The sequence below is a fragment of the Leptodactylus fuscus genome, chromosome 8 (assembly GCF_031893055.1).
Source record: "Leptodactylus fuscus isolate aLepFus1 chromosome 8, aLepFus1.hap2, whole genome shotgun sequence".
NCBI classification, from domain to species: domain Eukaryota; kingdom Metazoa; phylum Chordata; class Amphibia; order Anura; family Leptodactylidae; genus Leptodactylus; species Leptodactylus fuscus.
In genome coordinates this window covers 39,659,599-39,680,743 of record NC_134272.1, presented here as the reverse complement: position 1 = coordinate 39,680,743, position 21,145 = coordinate 39,659,599, and the positions used below count along the sequence as shown (strand labels likewise).

At 41.4% G+C, this 21,145-nt stretch overlaps 1 protein-coding gene across 1 annotated transcript in view; it reads right to left on the bottom strand.

Annotated features, from left to right (window-relative positions):
- HIBCH (3-hydroxyisobutyryl-CoA hydrolase) overlaps nt 1-21,145 on the bottom strand; it is a 285,341-nt gene that overhangs the window by 22,202 nt on the left and 241,994 nt on the right. Inside the window, exons 9-11 of the mRNA XM_075285159.1 lie at nt 15,821-15,966; nt 12,559-12,645; nt 1,283-1,338 (exon numbers count right to left, since the gene is read on the bottom strand). Coding sequence (XP_075141260.1) covers nt 1,283-1,338; nt 12,559-12,645; nt 15,821-15,966 — 289 coding nt within the window. The remainder of the gene's footprint in view (nt 1-1,282; nt 1,339-12,558; nt 12,646-15,820; nt 15,967-21,145) is intronic.

Genomic DNA, 21,145 nt, shown 5'->3' with positions numbered 1-21,145 from the left:
AAATACTTTTTTTTTTCTAGTTAACACGTCAGAATAGTCTTAAGAAAGGCTATTCGTCTCCTACCTTTATCAGTTGACTCTGGGCCGCCGTTCGGTAGAAATTCCGGTGTGCAAATGAGTTCTCTTGCAGCACTGGGGGCGGGCCCCAGCGCTCAAACAGCACTGGGGGAGTCCCCAATGCTGCCAGAGGACTCTCACCAGCGAAATACATTGCACGGCTGATATGAATCAGATACAAAGCAATAAAAACAATTCCCGGATGTTGTACCCCCACTGATCCTAAGGGTAGGTCATCAATACAAATCAATTAGACAATCCCTTTAAGTAAACTGATTTGATTTGATTAAGTGATTGGTTTTAATGTAGTGGTAAGAACATGAAAGTGGAATTTATATCACTACATATCATAACCTTCAGCTAAAATATGTTTACAGCATTTATTAGAGATTGATTTTTTATGCTTTTAAGGGAGAGGGTAGCTGTAAAGCAGAAACCAACAGAAAAATTTGATATTTGTTATCCCCAGTAGACATTTTGTTATCAAAAGAGTCATCTCTGCACACATGCTTCACAAAGCAGAACATTTAGTTACAATGCAAAACATCTCGTTCAATATATTCTGCTGTGCATGGCTGCTGAGTTTGTTATCTTGCAACCTTTTATTTTTAAACATTCAAGTTTTATTTTTATATATATATATATATATATATATATATATATATATATATATATTTTTTTTCTTTTTTTTTTCTTTAATCCTATTAAAAATACCATAAGTTGAGCACCTGCGCTCAGCATATGACTAGGACAGCATTTTATTCCCTTGAAACTAACACTGAAGATTTTCTTATCACATTTCTCCAAACAGAAGTCTTGCATGGAATTGAGAAAAAATATATATTGAAAAGTTATCTTTGCATTACACTATACAAAGAATAACCTTTATTTGCTAAAGAAGGAATAACCATTTAATAGCCAAAGGATAAACTCTGATAATGAAAATTGGTTCGTAGGTTTCTACATTTTACTGTGTACAGTGTAATGTCTGTGTTTAGCTCCTAATCTGAGCTCTATGCACAGACTATATACAATAGTTATTGCAACAGTAAAAACTAACTGCCAAAGCTGAGGTTGGCATGAATAGATCTGAAGTACTTGGTTTTCATAACCAACAAAGTTTTCATATCATGAAATCATATTTTTATATATTATATTTTTACTATCTATCTATCTATCTATCTATCTATCTATCTATCTATCTATCTATCTATCTATGTGTTACCTGTTTATTTTATCCAAATGCTCATCAAGAATAAATGGATGATCATCAGCAGCAGTCTGTGAAAAAACAGATATGTTAGATTTATACAAAGATAATTTCTTAAAAGTTCAACAATTTTTATAGTTCATCGTCTAAGTGGCGTACTAAACTAAACCTAATAAATGTATGTGCTATAAACTGCATGTGCTGAATGTATTTTTCACTATCTACCAAATAATACTAAACAAATAAACCAAATTGGCTTTTAATTTTTAAAACATGAGCCTCAGGTATCAAAACCCCAAAATATGAGTAGACCTTTTCAGAGATCTCTTGTCATCTTTTGTACTGGAAAACTGAAATCTGCACCATGATTGGTGCTATGAGCAACAAGGCCAGTATCTACAGCCAGGGATGCCATCAGAAATTTTGGGTCCCCATACAAGCAAATTTTGTGGGTGCCCTATCAACTGTACATTTATTTATGGACGCAGATGTTTCTAAAAGATCCCCTAGCCCAATGGCTCTCAACATTTTCAAGTAAAGTAATGAGAGAACATTCCAATCACTTATAAATGTTAATAATATAAGGCTTCATTTGGAGCCTTCATTAGCAATTATGTAATGGCCCCCACATGTAGTATAACGGTCCTCACACTTTAATGCCCCACATGTAATATAAGGACATCCACATCTAATAAAATGGCTTCCACAGTGGCCCCATATATAATGGTCCCCATGTTCAGGAGACAGTGGTAAGCTGCATTCATTAGTTATAACCAGGGCGAATTAAGGGTACCATGGGCCTAATGTCCTATAGCAGCCCTCACACAGTATAATGTCCCTTAGCGACCCTCCAGCACACAGTATAATATTCCAGAGTGGACCCACACAATATAATTTTCCACTGTAGCACCTCCATACAGTATAATGTCCCCAAGTTGCCCCTACAATAATACAGTAAATGGATGGGTCGGCAGTAGACTTACTATTTTACTGGGGTAGAATACTTAAAGTGTACAGTGATAAAACACAGATAAAAGTACAGGAGGCCTAGCACAGACAGGCTGCTAAGTGACTGAGGATGGGTGGGCTCTGGACTTACACACACTAGACACATGACCGAGAGATGTGTGGCTAAAATGGATATTGGCACCCTCTCTGGGTACCTACACTCCTGTATTTCTGCCACAGAGACTTGAGGAAATAAGTGCAGTTAAATGTACAAGTAACAAACAGCAGAGCTGCTTGCTTCATTAGTATTCATTTCACTGACAACACTTACAGTGTATACTAATGAAGTAGGGCATTGAGAGAGGTTCTTAAAATAGACAGTAGCAAGTTTAACACACAGCAGATGATATTGGCAACAAAGCATGGCCTAAAGGTGTAGTCCAATCTCAAGGATCCCATCTATATTGGGAACTTATGTAAATTGAATACTTTTCCTAAATTTATATTGCTTTTACAATGTTGCTTTGTTTTCCTGCTATGTGAAATTATTCCTCCCGTTGTTTACACAACGTTTCCATAACGCCGAACTTGTGTGACATCACTCACTGCTGTCACTGTTCTCTACAACTCTGCAGGACAATCAGTTCAGCTAACTGCAGTTTTATGATGAAACCTTGTCTGTTATCTCTCTATGTAAACACACCAATAACACGGAGTCTGTTCTCTAGAAGCATGTGCATATTATTTGATCTGCATTTATATTAGATATTTAGCAATCATAAGTATTGTGATACTTCATAGTGTCCTGTTCAGCGACCTAGGAAGGGGGAAAAAATACAGGAAGTGAGAAGAGACAGCAGGCAAAGATGCTGAAACAAGGAGATGGGAAAACCACTTTCAGAGGGCCTTGCCTGGTCACAGATCTAAGGGAAAGGGTCAGAGAGAGCATGTATATATAGATATATCATGATTTAAATTATTGTTGCTGTCTACTTTCCCTTTCACTTCCCTTTACCATCAATACTGCTCTGATGATAGTGTTTACAGCGGTTCTTCACAAGTTCAGACTACATGTTGACAGGATTTCTGGTTCTGGAGACCCTGACCTACAAAAAGACATCTACAAAATGGAATGGGTGTGACTTTTGGTTCCAGCGCTAGTGAAGATCACTGCGTAGGTTTGAGCTCCATTTCACACACACCCCCCTACACATTTTTAGGGCTCATTCACACTACGTATACGGCAGCTTATTCTGAACGTAAAACAAGTTCAGAATAAGCGGCGTATAAAGCAGTTCCATTCATTTCTATGGGAGCCGGCATACGAGCGCTCCCCATAGAAATGAATGGGATTCTTCTTTCACTACGAGCAGTCCCATTGAAGTGAATGGAAAGTGCCTGCGTGTATGGCTAGCTCTGCTCATGCCGAGCCGTACACGCAACGCTTCCCATTCACTTCAATGGGACTGCTCGTAGTGAAAGAAGCATCCCATTCATTTCTATGGGGAGCACTCGTATGCCAGCTCCCATAGAAATGAATGGGAATTCCTTTATACGCCGCTTATTCTGAACGTGTTTTACGTTCAGAATAAGCTGCCGTATACGTAGTGTGAATGAGCCCTTATAGTGGAATTCACTCGGTTGCCTTCTGTCCCCAATTTACTTCAATGGGAGGTTCTATTCCAAAGTCAAGGAGCAGGACAGGACCTGTCCTATAATCACTGGCTTGAGGCCTTAATTCTATTAAAGAAGACTTAGCAAAACATAAACACAAGCAGTTGAAGTTCAGAATACTATTTTGGAGGAGAGGTTTTTTTTTTTCTTCTCTTCACACAGTGAATAACGAGGGAAGGCATTGATTCTTCTCACAGCCTGAACACACATACCAAAAACTGTTGCTCTATGCAAAGGACTGAAGATTCTCCAAATCTCACAGCTTATAATGTAAGAAAAGTCTACTTACGTACTTTTATCTACTTTTGGATGCTTGTCTGATTACAGATAGGATATTACTTATTGCCAGCAAGCAGTTTTCCTGACTGTGCTCGTAGTTTTTTTTTTTTTTTTTTTTTAATTTTGTGTTTTAGCTGCTTGGCAGCATATATTTGCCCTGAATTTACAATCCAGTTTTCCTGGATGTCCTTTAATATGGTCACTTGGGCTTTTCTTATGTATTTTTTGCTACTATATTGCCAGAATTATATATTGCCAGAATTGCAGATCAGTATTAATGAAGGATTTGGTGGGGGGAGGGGACAGATTGCTCTTTATTCTACACACCCTGATCATGAGAAACAAATTTAAAGGGGTTTGCCCATCGCCTTGTGTCGGCAGCTTTGCCTGCTGTCTCCTCACTTCCTGTATCCCCCCTCCCAGCTAGGTGGTTATGACAAACGTCAGCTGGGCGCTGTACATTCACATGGGGGTTTTTCTTTTCCTCTTCCATGTTTTTTAACTTTTTGTAAGATGTTTGATTAATTAAAAGTTACATTTTGTCATCTTTTAATGTCGAGGGCTTTAATGTTCCTGAAAAACGCTCACAAATCTTGTATGACGCGCACAAACGCAAAGTGCAGATTTTGTGTCTGCAGGAGACACACTTTTGTTTGATCATGTCCCTGCGGTCCAGAATCGGTACTTTCCACTATGGTTCCACAGTAGCAGCCGGCGAGGTAAAGTCCGTGGTGTAGCTGTCTTCTTTAACAAGAACCTGCCAGTTAAGGTTTTGGACTCTTTGTCTGATGGAGAAGCCAGGTATTTATTTTTGATATGTGAAATTTCTGGGGTAGTGTATACCATAGCTAATATATACGCTCCCAACTACGATCAGGTCCCATTTCTGCTGTCCACTCTTACGACCCTTCAGAACTTTGCCAAAGGTCATTTGATTGTGTGCGGGGATTTTAATCTCGCCCTCAATCCTTTATTAGATACTTCCACGGGTAAGTCTCATATTTCCTATGGTGCCATTAATAAAGTCAGGAGACTCCTGAACTCCATGCTTCTGTGTGACGCTTGGCGAATCCTCCACCCTCTCGACAGGGATTACTCCTTTTTCTCCCCTCTGCATAACTCGTATAGTAGGATTGACTATATTTTCCTTTCTCATGACCTCCTTTCCCTCGTGACTGTGACCAAGATTGATCTGGCCATGCCCGTCTATTGCTCTTTCCTTCCTCCAGTCCTAGCTCTAATACCTGGAGGCTGAACGAATCTCTGCTTCTTGATATTCAATGCTTGGCTGATCTGAAACTCTCCACCTCTCACTTTCTTCAGGATCACTTGAACGATGCTACTTCTCCTCCTATTCAATGGGAGGCCCTGAAGTGTGTGCTCCGTGGAGTCCTGATGAAGCATGGAGCACGCCTGAAGAGGGAGGCAGGTTTGAGACTTCGCTCGCTCTTATCTGATCTGAAGACCTTGGAAGCCCAGCACAAACAATCTCTTCAGCAGTCGACACTGGCCGCTTTGACAACCACACGACAGGAGATCAAGGCCTTGCTTGAGCACAAGCAGCAGAGATTACGACAATTGGGTCAGCGCTCCTTCTATGAATGGGGAAACAAGGCGGGGCGCCTTCTAGCGTGGGCGGTACGTGATTGTCGTGCGGCTTCTCACGTCTTGGCCGTCAAACAATCCTCAGGCTCTATTACACACATTACGACTGAGATCGCTTCTGCCTTCTCTGATTATTATAGCTCTCTCTATCATCTGCCTCCTCCCAGCTCGACCCGCCCACCTCCTCCTTCTGGTCTCACTTTCTCCCAATATGTCGCGGCGACAGCCTTGCCGGCCCTGTTACGTGATGATATAGCTCTTCTTGAGGCCCCGTTCTCGGATCAGGAATTGGAAGTAGGGATTTCATCCCTCCCGGGGGGTAAGAGCCCCGGTCCTGATGGTTACACGGCTCGGTTTTACAAAGTTCTTAAAGCCAAGCTGCTTCCACCACTCTTGCGGGCCTTTAATTCTATTTCTTTCAAAGTAGCTTTTCCCCCTTCATTTCCCCAGGCACACATTACGGTCCTTCCCAAGGAAGGCAAGGATCATACACTCTGTTCCAGCTATAGGCCGATTTCCCTCCTCAATACTGACGCTAAACTGTATGCCAAACTGATAGCCAATCGACTGAACCCGCACATGGGAGATCTTATCCATCCTGATCAGGTGGGCTTTGTCCCCTGCAGGGAGGCCCGTGACAATACCCTGAAGGCCTTCTCGGCTATCCATCATGTTCAACGTTCTTGTACACCGATGTTGCTCCTTTCCTTGGACGCGGAGAAGGCCTTCGATAGGGTTGATTGGAAGTTTTTAGAGGCCACATTGCTTCAAATTGGCCTTGGTCCAGCTATGCTCACCCGCATCCGGGCTCTTTATGATTTTCCCATGGCGCGGGTTAGGGTCAATGGTTCACTCTCCTCTCCCTTCTCCATATATAATGGCACCCGTCAGGGTTGTCCCCTATCCCCTCTGTTGTACGTCCTAGTTATGGAACATCTGTTGGTAGCGATCAGACAGAATCCTGATATAAGCGGTTTGAAAGTGGGCGACTTGCACTTAAAAGTTTCCGCGTTCGCAGTACCCCTTACGTCCCTTCCTTCTATCCTTAAGGAACTTGACACTTATAGTTTTTACAGCAATTATAAGATAAATCTGTCTAAAAGTTCTGCGACAGTCCTCAGCTCCCTGCGTGCCTCCTTTCCCTTTCAATGGTCCCATAAGTCCATTAGATACTTAGGGGTACAGCTTCCCAGTATGTTGGCGGACTCCTATGCATTGATCTTTCTCCCACTTTTACGTACACTACGATCTGATCTTGATCGCTGGGACGCTAGGGGTCTCTCCTGGCTGGGGCACATTAATCTCTCGAAAATGAACATTCTCCCTCGCTTACTATATCTTTTTCAGACGGTTCCCTGTATTCTCCCGGTGTCTTTTTTCAGCACGGTCAGACAGGCTTTTTGTAAATTTATTTGGTCGTCTAAACCCCCTCGCATTGCGCGGAGTACCCTGTCTCGGTCCAAGAGGAGGGGGGGGGGGCTAGCGGTCCCTGACTGTTCTAAATATTTCCTCGCGGCAGTCGCCACGCGTATTCTTGATTGGCACCATGCCTCCCTCTCCAAGCTCTGGGTCGCCCTGGAGGAGTCAGAGTCCAATCTCTCTCACGGCAATTCCCTGGCTCCACAAGAAATACTGGGTTGACTGTAAGCCCTATTTGCTTCCTTTTGTCGCTCGCCAAACTATGGGTGTATGTCGACTCTATGGTGACATGCGGAAACTCTTCTGAAACGATGGACCCCTGACTCCGATCTCGGGCAACCCAGACATTCCGGCGGCATTTGACTCCCCTTTCCTAGAACGTCCCCCTGTCCGTCCTCTCCTCCGATTTAAAGATGTTACATCTGCTGCTGCTCTCCTCCCTCGCTCGGACTTGTTATCCTGCGTATCCAGGCCAGACTCTGTGGCTGCGCATTGGCACTACTCCCAATTATCACACTTCTATTTGTCCTTGAAGCGCTCTCATGATGTTCATAGACCTCTTCTGCCATTGGAGCGTCTTTGTCTCTCTGTCTCCCCTCCGGGGCATACGGTCTCCCTTCTATACGCTTTTCTATTAGAGGATCTTGAGGATGACCTGCCACCTTTTGTGGGAGGGTGGGAGAGGGAGTTGGGGGTGACTTTCCCACCAGAGACTTGGTCTTTGGCCTTTGATATGTGCCATAAATTTTCCATCTCCTGTAAGGCTCAGGAAACTAATTACCAGATTCTCTCTAGATGGTACAGGGTCCCGACTCTGCTCCATAATATCTATCCCTCCACGTCTGATCGGTGTTGGAGGTGTCTCTCCGATCATGGCACGATGGCCCATGTCTGGTGGGGTTGCCCCCTCCTTCGTTGGTCTGGGGTGAGGCAGGTTATCTCACAGGTCACTGGAGTCGTACTAGAGGATGATCCGGCTCCTCTGCTTCTCTCTCTTTTCTCCCGTAAGTTCAGGAAATCTATCCGCAAACTTCTGGGGTTTATGTTAGTAGCGGCGAGGTCTGTTATCCCGAGGTTGTGGAAATCCCAGACTCCCCCCACAATTCTTTCCTGGCTTAAGGAGCTCCTTCATCTCCGTACGATGGAGGAAATGCTGGACCAGCTTCGTCCCGATGACAGACTTCACCACCAGACTTGGCTTTTGTGGAACATGTTCTATTACTCTTCAGATTTCCGCGCTCTCTTCCCCTCTGTACCACTGTGATGTCTATTTTGTTTTGCCTTTTGATATCTTTACTTGCTTCTCTTTCTCTAGCTTTCCAACAGTTTCTAGCTATGTTTTCGTGTTGCTGTTCACAGCTTCTATTACGTACTTCTTTTGAAAGTTCTTTTTGCCTTTTTACAATTATGTTTCCTTGACTCAAATTGCTACGTTTTGACTCTGCTGCGTCAGAGACTGCCATCTCCCGTTTTCCCCTCCCCGACCTCGTTTCTCCTCTTTTCATTCCCATTGTTTTCCCGAGGTTTTCCCGTCTTTCCCCTCCCCCCCCCTTTTTTTTTTGTTTGTACACCTTATTAAAAAATCTTAATAAACTTTAATGTTAAAAAAAAAAAGTTACGTCTTAATATCGGGAGCTGATCATTACTGGATTTCATTTTTCCTGTTGTCACTTCACCTCAAAGCCAATGGGGCATACAAGTCCGCGCATCAGTCACCCCGAATCAACGATGTTACTATGAATTACTAATGATACTGAAAATACCGCGAGTGGGCTGTGTTTTTCCCTTTCCCTATTGTTGGCTATACCCTCCAAAGAGGCTGAGATAAAATGCGTGACACCATCTCATGTTAGCATACCTGTATATAATTTTTTGTTTTAAATACACCAGGAAAGCCTTCACTGACCAATGCAGTTGGACACTATTTATTGTTCTTATTTCAGCATGATATACACTCACCGGCCACTTTATTAGGTACACCTGTCCAACTGCTCGTTAACACTTAATTTCTAATCAGCCAATCACATGGCGGCAACTCAGTGCATTTAGGCATGTAGACATGGTCAAGACAATCTCCTGCAGTTCAAACCGAGCATCAGTATGGGGAAGAAAGGTGATTTGAGTGCCTTTGAACGTGGCATGGTTGTTGGTACCAGAAGGGCTGGTCTGAGTATTTCAGAAACTGCTGATCTACTGGGATTTTCACGCACAACCATCTCTAGGGTTTACAGAGAATGGTCCGAAAAAAAAAAAACATCCAGTGAGCGGCAGTTCTGTGGGCGGAAATGCGTTGTTGATGCCAGAGGTCAGAGGAGAATGGCCAGACTGGTTCCAGCTGATAGAAAGGCAACAGTGACTCAAATAGCCACCCGTTACAACCAAGGTAGCCAGAAGAGCATCTCTGAATGCACAGTACGTCGAACTTTGAGGCAGATGGGCTACAGCAGCAGAAGACCACACCAGGTGCCACTCCTTTTAGCTAAGAACAGGAAACTGAGGCTACAATTTGCACAAGCTCATCGAAATTGGACAATTGAAGATTGGAAAAACGTTGCCTGGTCTGATGAGTCTCGATTTCTGCTGCGACATTCGGATGGTAGGGTCAGAATTTGGCGTCAACAACATGAAAGCATGGATCCATCCTGCCTTGTATCAACGGTTCAGGCTGGTGGTGGTGGTGTCATGGTGTGGGGAATATTTTCTTGGCACTCTTTGGGCCCCTTGGTACCAATTGAGCATCGTTGCAATGCCAAAGCCTACCTGAGTATTGTTGCTGACCATGTCCATCCCTTTATGACCACAATGTACCCAACATCTGATGGCTACTTTCAGCAGGATAATGTGCCATGTCATAAAGCTGGAATCATCTCAGACTGGTTTCTTGAACATGACAATGAGTTCACTGTACTCCAATGGCCTCCACAGTCACCAGATCTCAATCCAATAGAGCATCTTTGGGATGTGGTGGAACGGGAGATTCGCATCATGGATGTGCAGCCGACAAATCTGTGGCAACTGTGTGATGCCATCATGTCAATATGGACCAAAATCTCTGAGGAATGCTTCCAGCACCTTGTGGAATCTATGCCATGAAGAATTGAGGCAGTTCTGAAGGCAAAAGGGGGTCCAACCCGTTACTAGCATGGTGTACTTAATAAAGTGGCCGGTGAGCGTATAATTGGGAGGAACAGAGTAATAATATAGTGAATAAGTAATTCATACATTATATCTTATGTACATAATGGTTAATGGGACCACAACACACGAGAAGAAAAGAAGATCACTACTCTTAAATAGTTAATAGTTAAGGACCAATTCCAATCTTAATCTGTGACGGTGGGAAGATCAAGAATCGCGCTTCCACAGAAGGGTGAATAAACATTTTATTGGCGAAAAACAAAACGCGTTTCGGGCATGTACGCGCCCTTTTTAAAGTGTCAGTTTCTATAAAACAAAGCAGCACAAAAAAAACATATGCATGCATCTGATGCTGATAATTGCAATAGAAATGGGTTACTCACATAAAAACAGTCTGAGGTGTCTCAAAGTAACACCTAATTAAATGATAGGTACATGACAATAGTGCAAATTGTCATGTACCTATTATTTAATTAGGCGATAACACACCTAAGAAACGCGTTGTGTGTTTTTCGCCAATAAATTGTTTATTTCTTCACACTTCTGTGGAAGCGTGATTCTTGATCTTCCCATCTTCACAGATTAAGATTGGAATTGGTCCTTGACTGTTTTCTTCCCACACCTCAGGGTGTGAGAGAATCAACTGCATGCCACAAAGAGAGGAAACCCTCTTACAAATTGGTTCCAACGCTATCTACGGTATTGTGTTCCCTCACAACCCTTTAAGGTGAGAACTCTACCTATTTACCTTTCTTGTTCCACCATTAGAATTACGCTAGGGGGCGCTCGTTGTCCTCTTTCTCTTTATTTTAAGCCTTAAATAGTTAATGTCCTTTTATTAGCTGATTAGTTCTGAATTAGTTTGGTCATTTGTAGGATGGAATACATTGTTTCTCCACCCATGGTAGGTTTAAGGGTTTGGCCTTGGGGGGCTCTTTGAGGTATATACATATACTTCCAACACCCTACTGGCAATAGGAGTGACTTGCTACTATGTTCCTTTTGGGACAGTTCATTTGGGATCTATTTACTTACAATTTCCTCTCTGTATTGCTCTTCGGAGGCCTTGGTTGAGGGCCTGTTTGAGAAGTACCAGTCCCTCAACCAAGAAAATCACTATCAAGATTAATGGCAATACTTTATGTTCTTATGACAATTTTATTAATGTAAAATACATATATGTATATATTAGAATCTGTAGAAGAAAAAAGCGGGGGGCACTTACCCGATTGAAGATCTTTTTCTTAAAACTCTTTAAACTTTATTTGAAGCATATTGTTTAAAACAAAATCAGAAGGGAGAAGCGACATACAGTGGCATTGGCAACAGCAGTTTCGCACCAATACAGGTGCTTTCTCAAGCCTAGTATGGGGCTTGAGAAAGCACCTGTTTTGGTGTGAAACGTCTGTTGCCAACACCACTGTATGTTGCTTCTCCCTTCTGATTTTGTTTTAAACAATATGCTTCAAATAAAGTTTAAAGAGTTTTAAGAAAAAGATCTTCAATCGGGTGAACACCCCCCCCCCCCCCCCCCGATAGTGCCACTTTTTATTTTTCTTCAGGATCGTATATATACTGTATCACATACAGTTAGAATAATTAATGAGAGATTACAAAACAAATGTGCTGCAAAACAAAATGCTGATAAAACCGACTAGTATGTTTTGCTAGCAAGTATATATGGGTTGTTCTCTTGTTCTCACCATTTTTTCAATTACCTATATTTTTTGCTTATGGGACTTCAATTGCTATATTGATTAAAGAGAATGTTTTTTGGAAATTACAATACTTTGTAGGGCAGTTTCTACATTTTCCAAAGATATATGTCTTGTTCTGCAATGCAGATCCATTTTCATAAAAAATTGTGTTTTATGCTTATGAAAATTAGTTGAAAAGGGCTATAAGGGTGTTTTGTCTACTACTGGGTCTTCGCTCTCCACTCACGATAACTTGCCCTAAACTGCAGACAAAATGTGCCAAAGTGGAAGATGTCACGCTAGCAATGGGTGATGGAGCTAGGCAGCAGTTTGGCAGAGACTTAAGCCGCAGCAGGATAACAAATACTTATTTATGAAAATGGAGCTGCAATGCAGAATAAGAAGGGTCTCTTTGAAAAGTATAGTAACATAGTAGCAGCTCTACAATGTACAGTCAATAGCTGATACCAATTTTCCTGCTGACAGGCTTTAGCATTTTCTAGTATATTACTAAATAAACTAACCAGGTACCTCTTTGTGGTAAGCATCAAGTATACTTTTGATGTCTTCTCTAGATGGACTTTTCAAAGTGGAAAGGTCTTTTTCTAAGGAAGGGATCTTGAAACGAAAATAGATAAATAATAGTTATGTAAACCACATTGAAAATGAAAAGTGTGAATACATGCATGTTATAAACATATAAAGAAGAGAATGTTTGTTTTTGTACCGTGTTAGCCAGTCTCAGTAGATGATACTTTTTTAATGGCTAACTAATAATGATGACAGAATATGACGTTTTGAACCTCTTTGGCTTCTTATATCTGAAGAAGAAGCAAAAGAGCTTTGAAACGTTATATTTTGTCATCATTATATGAGTATATGGCTAAGATATGCTTGGTGTATGAGAGCCAGATTACTGGAGAGTATTCACGTGCATTATATGTTTTATGACTCTCGCAGTGTGCTATGTTCATGTTATATTCAAGAGAGATGAAAGCCCGGGAGGCGGCAGGTCCCTGCTCCTGTGTCTGCATCGAGGAGAGCTCATACAGTAAAGTGAAAGTAAAACACAAAGGTACATGCTGGGGGTTACAATTCCTATTAATATCAGGCATTTGGGGTTATTAATTTAGTTTTAGTAACTCCATGTGCCTCACATTAATAGCAGATAACCCCATCATGTTCCTCACATTAACACCTGTGTGCCCCATATAAGGGTTACTAATATGAGAGACATATGGATGTAATAATAAAGTACCTTAATAATGTTTAATGTAATAATTATTACCTCCATATGTTCCACATATCAGTAACTCTTATGTGAGGCACACAGGGGGATAATGTGAGGGACATGATGGGGTTAACTGATATTAAAATGAGGTACATGGAGTTGCTAAACTGTAATACACATGACCAGACTTTTTATCTGCAATGATGGATAAAATTCTGGACTATTACATTTCAATGGGCCTGTACACATAGATGCCGTCACTTTTGCAGCTGTGTGTCCGGGCCAAATTGAAGAGCTGCAACTTATGGAGCAGGTCCTATATGTGTCCTATACCTTTCCTAATGTAAAGACCGGTGATCAGTTAACGTAATTTTATTGGTATCTATTTTAGTTTTTGAAATTTTCCAGTAGCTGCTGCATTCCCCCCCCCCCCACACACACACTTCTATGCTGAATCTGCCCATTCATCCATTTTTCCATGTGCCCCCTCAAAAGTATAATGCTCCTACAGTTACACTAACATTATATGACCCAACTTTATAATGTTCCCTGAGTTAAAAGACCTTTGATGATATTTAGGTAAAAAAAAAAAAAAAAAGTCCCGTGGCTACCGCCCCTTCCAAAAGTGCCGCCTGTGGCCGCCACCTCACCTTGCCTTATTAGAGGTGCGGCCCTGGCCCCATATGTAAACTTTTTAGGCAGGTGTGGGGGAAAAAAAGGCAGGATGGAAAGAAAGCTTCCAAAATAGAAATTTCAATAGTTTATTTTTGTCAAGTAACAACATACTTAAATAAAAATAGAAATCGGAATCAAATCAATATTTAGTGTGATTACAGTTTGCCCTAGAAACAGTATTGATTCTGCTAGGCACATCAACACAGTTTTTGAATAACTAGGCACAGATTTTCCATGGATGTAGGCTTGCTCAGATCTTGCTCTCTTAATGTAAACCCTAACAGACTCTGTTCATGATGTTGGCTCTAGGCCATATCATCACTTCCAGGTCTCTTCCTCCAAAAGGGCAGTCACACCAAATACTGATGTGGTTTTCTATTTTGTTTATTTAATTAATTTTGTTAATTCATTTTTAAAGGTTTATTTTTTTTAATGTATTGCTTTGCAGCATTTTTTTCCACCTCTGCCTAAAACTTATTGTATATCATACAATAACAATATGGTCAATAAGGCAACATTCACACTACTGTAATTTATGTCCATTGCTCTGATCCATCATAGGATGACAGCAATGGACATTCACTGTAGCAGAGAAACAGACAGAGCCTCCTCTATCTATGTGCGTTCTCATTGACTCTAAGGTAACAACAACGATGGTTACTGTTTTTTCATCAGATTCGTTAACTTATGTAACAGAAGAAATTCCAGCATGCATGGCAATTTCTTCTGCCAGAAAAGAAAAGAAAACATGACTGATAAAATCTTCTGACATGTTTTTACATTTGGGGTGAATGCAATCAGACAACCCAAGAGAGGGGAGCTTCATTTGTATCTGTCATTTAATTTCCTTTGTTCTCATCTTGTGATGGATGAGAGCAACAGACATTAAAACCTTAAGGATGGCCAATTATCGTTTTTGAATTTGCACAACTTTTTTTTTTTGTTCACAGAGCCATATTAGGGCTTAATGTTTGCGTGACAAATTGTTCTTCATAACAATACACCTTATTATTCTTTCTAATGTACTTTGAAGCTGGAAAAATTTTCAGAATGGGGTGGATTTGTCGAGAAAGGGTTAATAGGCACCTCTGCACTGATTTGACACAGATAGTATTGTTACTTTAGCCCCCATTTTTCAAAGTTTGTTATCGACTGGGTGCTCCTGGAACACAGCAGACAAGAGGAAGAGATCCTGAGCTCTCGCACTGTCAAAGCCTCCCCTTTGCCTACTCCTGTCTGTCACCACCCATTTGACTGTGTAGAGTCCAATTATATACAGGCACCAAAACTAACTCCACTGATTGCTTGGTTGCGGCTACAACAAAAGTTCTCATGGAGCCAGAATCAGTGGAGCAGCATCTCTTAACCACTTCAGGATAGGGCCATTTTCCCCGATTCAGGATCGAACAGTTTTCTTTTTTTTTTTAATAATAATAATTTAATTTAATTAAAATTTAAGAGTAGTCCTTTTGGGGGCATTTTGATGCAACCTTCTAACCTGCACTGCATAGCTCAGCTCTATGACTGCTGTGTATACCAATGATCGAGAAAGCAGAGACGATAATAAATAAATAATTTAAGTCCCTGCCTTTTCTACAGGATGCCCAGCTAATGTGACAGTCTACTCCTTGGTTCTACAGCTCATCAGCTATCAGCTTATGTCTCCAACGACATATAGGTAAGTCCTTGTAGAGATAAATGACAGCTGCCCAGATGTGTATATTCAATGGGTGATCGGTATCAGGTTAATGGATGCAAATAAACTAGAGTTGTATTGCGTAGCTAGCTATTCATATTAGCTAAGGCTTCCACAATTTTCGTTCTATAAAACATGGTTTTATAAATGGAGAAAAACAATACAGTTTTAAAAGAAGATATAAAGCCAACCTTTTGTGAATCAACAAAATGAGTAGCAATTCCAGCCTTTTGCACATCCCTTCCCTTTAGTCTAAATCCAGTTAGGGCAATAAATAAGCCGATCTTTCCTGGGAGGCGCGGTAAAAAGTATCCCCCTCCAACATCAGGAAATAGTCCTGCAATTAAAAAACAAACAAACCATTAGATTTCAAGAGCATGTTAGAACATAAAAAACTAAAGTGTACAGTGATCAAAAATACCTTTACAGCAACTTTTTATGTAAACAATATGGTTTATCCTTAGAGATGAGTGAACATTGTCTGACTTTGTAGCAATAAGGTTCTCTAATCATGAATCTAATGACACGATTCAAGCTAAGCCAACTACAAAACACTAAAGCAGCAGAGAGGGTCACATGGGGACAATTGGAAAAGCTAAAGTAGGAATTCCTCAGCCAGCAGGTTATCTGTCAAGTAAAATGAACGTTTATGTTTGCTAATAAGGGGAAGCATGTAAGAATCTGAGCACAAACTCGTAATGTAAGCGCTTCTAATGTAAATTTGTGTTATTAATAAATGTTGTAATATACCTTATTAATAAATTTTGACTACACTTTAAGGCTAAGACCCCCACGTAGTAGGCCGAAGCAAAAAAAAAAAAAAAGTGCTGCGACAGCACTTACCACAGAATCCGCAAGATTTTCCTCTGTGGGCTTTCTGCTTCAATTATACCTATACTGAAACCACCAGTGTAACCAAAAAACCAACAGTCTCGACTGTGGGTATTTTACTGCAGTGTGTTGATAGAATTCGCTAAAAGAGGGATTTTAAAACGTCTGTTTTTGTTGCAGTGTTTACGCCACCTGGGGCTTCAGCCTAAAGTAGTTCTCCCATCTTAGGGATTTAACCTTCCCTGCTGTCTCCTCTCCCACCAATTCCTGTTTTAATTGAAAATTTGATGGTGGACTTTTGGCTTGTTTGGTGAGCTGATTATTTGATGACCAGCCTTCAAAAGAGAAGCACTGCCAGCCGGGGAGCCTTTACATGAGCTCCGAGGGGAATTCCCGGCAAGAGCTCTGTAGGGAATCCCCAGCCAGAGTTCTGAAGGGAATTCCCAGCCGGCCGGACCTGAAGGAGAACTGCAGCTGGCCGGCGGCAGGAGCGCTGAGGGGAATTCCCAGCAGAAGCGCTTCTGCCGGCCGCAGTTCCTAGGATCGCCCGCTCCCGCCTCCCTCCCTTGTACCGGGACATCGTAGAGCATCTCCGCTGTAACACTTACAGCGGAGATGTTCTAGCTCCCAAAGTCTGCAATCTCTGATTGCAGGCATGATTGCAGGGAGCTCCGAGGTGCCGGTTGGTATGGTGACCGCTCTCAAGCAGAGCGGCGCCATTATAGTTACAGACCCGGCATCTGGACCCGGCATACAGTCCGCGGGGGGAGGGGGGGTGCCGGGCCGCAGCATCGCCACGCTCATAGCAGGAGTGTAGCAATGCTGTCAATTTCAAACTGCAGAAGTACTTATGGTACTTCTGCTAGCAGGGCCGGAATGCAGATACACGACAGGTGCGGGCCTGAGCTTACGTGGCCACGTCACCCGGCGTGTGATGGAGTGGGGGGGCCGGGGTCTGTATTCCGGTCCTGCTAGCAGAAGTACCATAAGTACTTCTGCAGTTTGAAATGAGCAGCATCGCTACGCTCCTGCTATGAGCGTGGCAATGCTGCGGCCCGGCACCCATCCCGGTGTCTGTATGCCGGGTCTGCAACTATGATATTGCTAAATTACCGTAATGACCCAAGTATAAGCCAAGGCGGACTTTTTCAGCACAAAAACTGTGCTGAAAAACTCGGCTTATACTCGAGTATATACGGTAGTGCACAAAACCAGACTTTCTTTTGTAACCATACAATGCAATATTTAGACACTTTAGAAGTATTTTAACCCCTTAACGCTCTGGTCAGTAATAGTACGTCCTGGCAAGTAGCACATTCGCGCTCAGGTCAGTACTATTACTGACCAGTAATGGCGCGGGCACAGAAGCTGTGCCTGCGCCATTACACCCGGCACTCGGCTGCATTACACATTCGAGGGCCAGGACGAACTGCCCTGGTGAATTGCCGGTCGGAGCTCTGCTCCAATCGGTGGTATTAACCCTCCCGATGCCGCTGACACATGTTTGCGACATCGAGAGAGTTGCGGTACATGTGGACCCCCCTGAGCACCCCCCACGGAGAGATTGGGGGGTGCCCTGATGAATTTTATGTAGCCCGGGGTCTAGTTAGTGACCCTGGGCTGCTAGGACCCCTGCTTACCTGCTTGGATCCTTGCTGCAGGAAGTGAATCTATGCGTCTGCATAGATTCACTTCCTCTATAGTCTGCAATACATGTGTATTGCAGGCTATAGTACTGGACCAGCAATCAGAGTATTGCTGGTTCAAGTACACTAATAGGAGAAATAAAAAATGTGAAAAAAGTGTAAAAAAAAAAAAAGTTAATACAGTGTGTGAAATAAATAAATAAATTAATAAAGCCCCCAAATTCCCTTTTTCTATATCAAATGAGTTAAATAAAAAAAACCACCTAAAAAAATAATAAAAACAATGCATATTTGGTATCGCCGCGTCCGTAACAACCTGTACCATAAAACTAAAACATTATTTCACCTATATGGTAAATGTGAAGAAAAAAACGGAAAAAAAACGCCGGAAATAATGATTTTTTTGCAATCTCACGTTAAAAAATATGTTATAAAAAGTGATCAAAAAGTCGTATGTACACCAAAATAGTACCAATGAAAAGAACAGGTTGTCTCGCAAAAAATAAGCCCTCAATCAACTCTGTCAATCGAAAATAAAAATTTTACGCATCTCAGAAGATGGCGATGCAAAAAACATTGATTTATGTCCCCAAATGGGTTTTTGTTCGGCAAAATTACTAAAGCATAAAAAAACCTATAAATGAGGTATCGGCCGTAACCGTACCGACCCGCAGAATGAAGTTCACATGATACTTATGCTGTACACCATGTGGAAAAACATTTAAAAAGTAAAATGCAATGCCAGAATTGATTTTTTTTTTTATTCAGCAAATAAAAGTTAATAAAAAATAGTCAAGTTATAGGCACCCAAAAATGGTGTCATTACAAAATGCATCATATCCCGGAAAAATACAAGCACTCATATGGCCACATCAACACAAAAATAAAAAAATATAGCTTGAATAATGTGAAGACAAAAAAAAAACAAAATCGCCAAATGCGTCAGGAGGGGAATATATAAGCGGTGCGAGCGTATGTCAGGGTACGAACCAGTTTTGCAGCTTACAAGAGAAAAAACAATAGAAGAGACCCCCAAAACGACCCCCCCAATCATAGGAGCTATTTTGACATAGTAGGGAATTTGTTGCTCCCAATGTCCTCCGCACCGCTTACATATTCCCTCTTCACCATCCGCTGTGCATTCACGTCTGGGATACTAATACTCACTACACCCCCTGATAAATTCTTTGAGGGGTGCAGTTTCCAAAATGGGGTCACTTTTGGAGGTTTCCCACTATTGTGGTACTTCTAGGGCTCTGTAAATGCAACATGGTATCTAAAAACCATCCTAATGAAATTGCTGCCCGAAATCCCTAAAGGTGCTCTTTAATTTCTGAGGACACGTATTGAGTCGCGTTGCACAGAAGGGCCACATATGGGATATTTCTACAAACTGCAGAATCAGAGAAATAAATATTATGGTATGTTTTGCTGTTAACCCCTTCTTTGTTACAGAAAAATGTGGTTTGAAATGGAAAATGTGCATAAAAAAGTGACATTTGGAAATTTCACCTTCATTCTGCATTAATTCCTGTGGAACACCTAAAGGGTTAATAAAGTTCCTATATACAATTTTGAATAGTTTGAAGACTACCGTTTCAAAAATGGGGTCATTTATTGGTCTTTTCTATTATATAGGCCCCTCAAAGTCACTTCACAACTAAATAGGTCCCTAGAATACAAAATCTTGAAATTTTCTTGAAAATCTGACAATTTGCTACTAAAGTTACAAGCCTTCTAACTTCCTAGGAAAGTAATAGGACATTGAAGAAACAATGCCAATATAAAGTAGACATATGGGAAATGTTAATTAGGAAGAATTTTGTGTGTTATGACTGTGTTTTCATGAGAATAACAGAAACTTTCAAAATTGATAATTTTATGAAAATTTCAGTACATTGTCCTTTTTTTAACAAACAAACGTAAAGTATAATGACCAAAATTTATCACCAACATAAAGTACAATGTGTCCCGAAAAAAACAATCTTGGAATCACCTGGATAGGTAAATGCATTATGAAGCTATCCTCACAAAGTAAAAGAAGTCATATTTGAAAAACAGGGTCTGAGCCTTAAGGCCCAAAGTACCTGAGTCCTTAAGGGGTTAAAGAAAATCTGTCACCAGGACCGTCCCTACTGAATAATAAGCACAGTCAGATTCCCAGGGTTTACAGAAATAGAATGCAATTTTTCTGTTTCCAACTCAGTGTCTCTGTTGCTGAAAGATTAGGTTATTTTTCTGAATGTTAATGAGCTGTTTGGTGGAACTGCTGCTCTCATCTCACCATACAGCTATCTTACTGGTATAACTGACAGACCCAGGCAATAAAGCTCAGTGGTGGGATGGCAGCTATAGTGATGCCCCTTAATACAGCAAACATTTCATTAAACGGGTTGACTGGGATAAAGTGATCTTTGTAATCTCAGCTACCCACCACCTACCTACCTTCTAAATTAAATGACCAAAAATCTATATTTACCTAAATGGCCGGGGTGGTCATTTTCCAATTACGTTGCGTTTCCAAATGGGGGAGACAAACCGTCACCTTAACTAACCAAACCCATCATATTTACCTGTTACAGGTCTGGATTTTCTGGGTAAGGGACAACACTTCTTCTGGGCACTTCGACTCTATTACCCAGAAGAAGTGACATCTCATGCCCAGAAGGTCCAGATCGGAAGACAAGTAACTATGATTGAGTGGAGTTGAGGTAGTTAGGAAGTGCTAGTACTGGGAGTGATAGTTAAAGAAACAGGGAGGTGTAAGTGAGAAAGGGAGGTGGTGTGAGTCAGCTCTGAGTGGCCCAGGGCATCATGGTAGTTGTAGGAAAACACAGAACAGAAAGATGCCCAAGTAAACAAATGCAGAAGATGTCAGGAGCTCACAGATAAACACAAAAATCACTAAAAACACTGCTAAAAGGTATGTGGTTGCACTTATTAAACTATTAGCAACACTAAAGAGACATTTTTGGAAAAATTATTTTTTTGCCTGGAATACCATAACTATAACCAAACATATAAGGAAAAAAAAGCAAC